Here is a 3,541-nt window from a genome sequence, read left to right as displayed (position 1 = left end):
AAGAGGGGGAGGGGGAAGGGGGAGGGGTCTCTCCGGAGGAGTCTCGCAAGAAAACTTAAGAGAGGAAGGCAACATTGTAGAAGAAAAGTTGTTTGTAGAAAAGTCTGCAAACTTGTTTTTTTGTTTTGTTTTTCTTAATTTTCCCAGCCCGGAGGCGAAATGGCACGTTGGGACAGGGAGGGACCCCGCTCTAAAGGGCTTCTTGGCTCGCAACTCAGCCAGTTCCAAGGAAAGGGGAGGGGGAGGAGGAGGAGCAAGGCTGGCGCGGCTTCTGGCATGGGGGAGGGCGCGGCGCAGCCAAACTGCCTCTTAGGCCGCCCCCCCCAACGCCCCCCCTTCGAAGCGCCAAAAGCGGCTCTGCTCCTCCTCCTCCCCCCCCCTTCGTTAGATTTGACTGAGTAGCGAGCCAAGCCATCTTTGCGGCGGCAACAGCCACGGCATGCAAAAGTTGGAAAAAAGGGGCGGGGACAAAAGGTGTCAGGTGTGAGGGCGGGACCCGGACCGGGTGTGGTGCCTGAACGCCTTTTTCCCGAGCGGACGGGGGGCGCCTGGTTGGAGGGCGATGCCGCTGCCCCGGGCGCCCCTTTTGCTCCTGGGAGTTGCGTTGGGGTCCTTCGTGCTCGGGGCTTTGTGCGGTGAGTGTGCGATGGGGAGGGGGCGCCTGTCCTGGGCTGGGTCTTTCTCTCCGCCATCCCCCCCCCTCAATCCCAAACTCCTTTTCCCAGAAGGAAAAAAAAATCTTCCTTCTCTCGCGCTTCAGCCAGCCTCGTTACAAACTGATTTGTAATCAGTTCCCATTGTGGAGAACAAGAGAGTCTGGGAACCTGGAGGGCCCAGAGGAGGTGCAGGAGTATCTTAGCCAGATGGGGTGACCCACTTGTTGGGGAGGGGGCTGCTGTGTGACAATGAGATGTTGGAGGGAATGAAGTTGCAGTGAAGACCCCCCCCCCAATTCTTCTCTTCTCCCTCCTTCCTCTCCAGACTCTCCCTCACAATCCCTGAGCTACTTCTACCTGCATCTGGCAGAGCCCAGCCAGGGGCTGCCCCAGTTCTCCATTAGGGGCTACCTGGATGACCAGCCCATCAATCGCTTTGATAGCCTCACCTGGAAGATGGAGCCTCTGGTGCCCTGGATGGAGGAGGGGGAGAAGGAGAACTTTCTGTCCCCTGAGTGGGTCTTCAGGACTGACCTGCAGAAGTTATCAAAACTGGGCCACCGTGCTGGAGGTGAGCATCGGCAGTGCCACATTTGTCCTCCAATGGTTGCAGGGGACTTGAGATTTTTTTTCCTGCAAACACACATACACACACACACACACACACACACACACAAACACACACACACACACCTGTTTTTCTCCCTCACATAGAAATTCTTCATGGCCTGAGGCCAGCCAAACAGGGTTAATTGAAGTAAAATATGTTTCTCCTTGTGTGATAAAGAGGGGAAGGAGAAATATGAATTCTCTCCCCAGGTGGGAAAGGGGGAAGACTCTCAGGCTGTCTAGGGAGAGGAATCCTGGACCCTTTTCATCCACACCCACCCCCTCTGCCTCTCCTTCAGGGCATCACACCTGGCAGGTGAATTGGGGCTGTGAGCTCATGGAAGAAGGGAGCAAAGGAGGGTTTTTCCGCTATGGCTACGACGGGATGGACTTCATCAGCTTCGACAAGGAGACCCTCAGATGGGTGGCAGCTCAGCCCCAGGCCGAGAAGGTCAGGAGGAAGTGGGAGGATGACTCAGGATGGTCTGGGGGAAACAAAGACTTCCTGGAGGAGACCTGCATTGAGTGGCTGCAGAGATACCTGTCCTACAGGAAGGAGGCTCTGCAGAGGATCGGTGAGTGGCAAAGGGGGTCTCCATTGAGCATGTTTCTGTGTGCTCCCCCCTCCCCATATGGTTTCTCTCCTAAACAGCCAAGCCAAGCCACCTTTTAAAATATTGACAGAAAAAGGTCAGGAAGTATCCGACATCACGTTACAGAAGAAAAATAATCTTCAGTGCCCCCCAAAATAAGTACTTTAAAAAAAACTGAGCTAGAAATTCATGCCGAAGGAAGGAAATGATCAGCCTGTTCCTGATTTCCATCTGAACAACTTGAACAAATTCGATTTGGGGGCTTAAAATTGAATCAATCAAACCAATTGGGGAATATGTTGGCCAACGTGAGAACATTACCCCAAATTCTATGTATCCCTTTCAAAGCTTAATCTAAAGAACCCCAATGCCCCATTTTAGGGGCTCCCCCAGGTTGGGGCAAGGAGAGGGAGCAGGGGGAGAGGATGGTCCAAGGAGGTCTTGCTATTTAAATCACCTTGCCACAAACTCTCAAAATCCTGGGAATTGTGTTGTTGCTATTTCTGCAGAGGCCCCAATGGGGAAGGTGACCCTCAAGGTGGTTAATGACAGCCTGGAAGTCCTCATCTGCCAGGCTCATGGCTTCTCCCCCAGGGAGATCCAGGCCACCTGGACCAGGGATGGAGAAGTCTGGGAAAAAGAGACCCTCCAAAGGAATGTAGCCCCCAACTCGGACTGGACCTATTATGTCAGGCTCGGCATCGAGATCGACCCAAAGGAGAGGGACCATTTTCGGTGTCGCCTAGAGCACGAGGGCCTGCAGGAGCCCCTGGTCTTGGCTTTTAAGGAGGAAACAGGTGAGAGGCTGGGAGGGTCTGGCATTAGAAGTAGATTTTAGACAAATGTTTGAAAATAAGTGGTAGTGGGGTAATTTTCTTCTGCAACATCCCATGTTAGGAAATGCAGGAAATGTAGTCCTGCCTTTAGCTCTGGGAGAGAAGCGCTTTCTGTCAGAGGAGCTGGAAATGGTAATGCAATAGCAACAGGCATTAGCATATGATAGATGACGATAGATGAGGTGATAGAGGAGACGATGGGTGGTGGCTCTTCCTTCTGCCCTTCAAGGCCATTCGCTCTGCCCTCTTCAGCCTTGGAGGGGAGGGGCTTCCTTCAGGTGGGGGCACTTCTTGGAGGCCAATGGAGGTTGGGAAATGCTTCCATTGTGCAGCATCTCCACATTGGGGAATTCAGCCTCTGTCTAATCAAAACCATGTTTCTCCCTCTTTAGCTACAGGGCGGTGGATTTCTATGGGGATTGTGGCTGCCTCAATCCAGGGACTTGGAATTTTCTTCCTGATATGTAAGTGAAAGAAACACACCCTCCTGTGTCTTTCTGGGTTATCTGAGCTGGGGTGGATGGGAAAGAGCCTCTCTGAGAGTGGCAGCCAGGAGGCCCCACAAGACCCTCCCCCACAAACAGCATTTTGAACATGGATCAGGAAGGAAGAAGAAAATATGCAGCCATTTTCCCATTTCCTGCAAAGCTCAATATATCCCCCACATTCCTCTTGTATGGAAGGAAAACTCTTTGGCCTGGATGGACTTGCTTCAAATATCAGCAGCTCAGGAATCCAGGAAAAGTCCCTGAAATCAGAGGTCCCCAACCTTTTGGGCCCCAGGGACCGGTGCCATGGAGCAAGGTTTTACCAGATGGGGTGTGGTTTTCAATACTGCCAGCACCCC

The 3,541-nt window shown here is 52.8% G+C and overlaps 1 protein-coding gene across 1 annotated transcript in view; it reads left to right on the top strand.

The window, feature by feature from the left end:
* The window catches only part of LOC114923336 (major histocompatibility complex class I-related gene protein-like), a 3,666-nt gene extending 828 nt beyond the window's left edge, over positions 1 to 2,838 (top strand). The window contains exons 2-5 of the mRNA XM_029286128.1: positions 982 to 1,227; positions 1,565 to 1,840; positions 2,368 to 2,655; positions 2,756 to 2,838. Of these exons, the coding sequence (XP_029141961.1) occupies positions 982 to 1,227; positions 1,565 to 1,840; positions 2,368 to 2,655; positions 2,756 to 2,838 (893 nt within the window). The remainder of the gene's footprint in view (positions 1 to 981; positions 1,228 to 1,564; positions 1,841 to 2,367; positions 2,656 to 2,755) is intronic.
* The last annotated feature ends 703 nt before the right edge of the window (positions 2,839 to 3,541 follow it).

This window comes from Protobothrops mucrosquamatus, unplaced genomic scaffold (genome assembly GCF_001527695.2).
Source record: "Protobothrops mucrosquamatus isolate PMUCROS unplaced genomic scaffold, P.Mucros_1.0 scaffold2949, whole genome shotgun sequence".
Taxonomy (NCBI): Eukaryota; Metazoa; Chordata; class Lepidosauria; order Squamata; family Viperidae; genus Protobothrops; species Protobothrops mucrosquamatus.
This window is presented reverse-complemented; position numbering and strand designations above follow the sequence as displayed.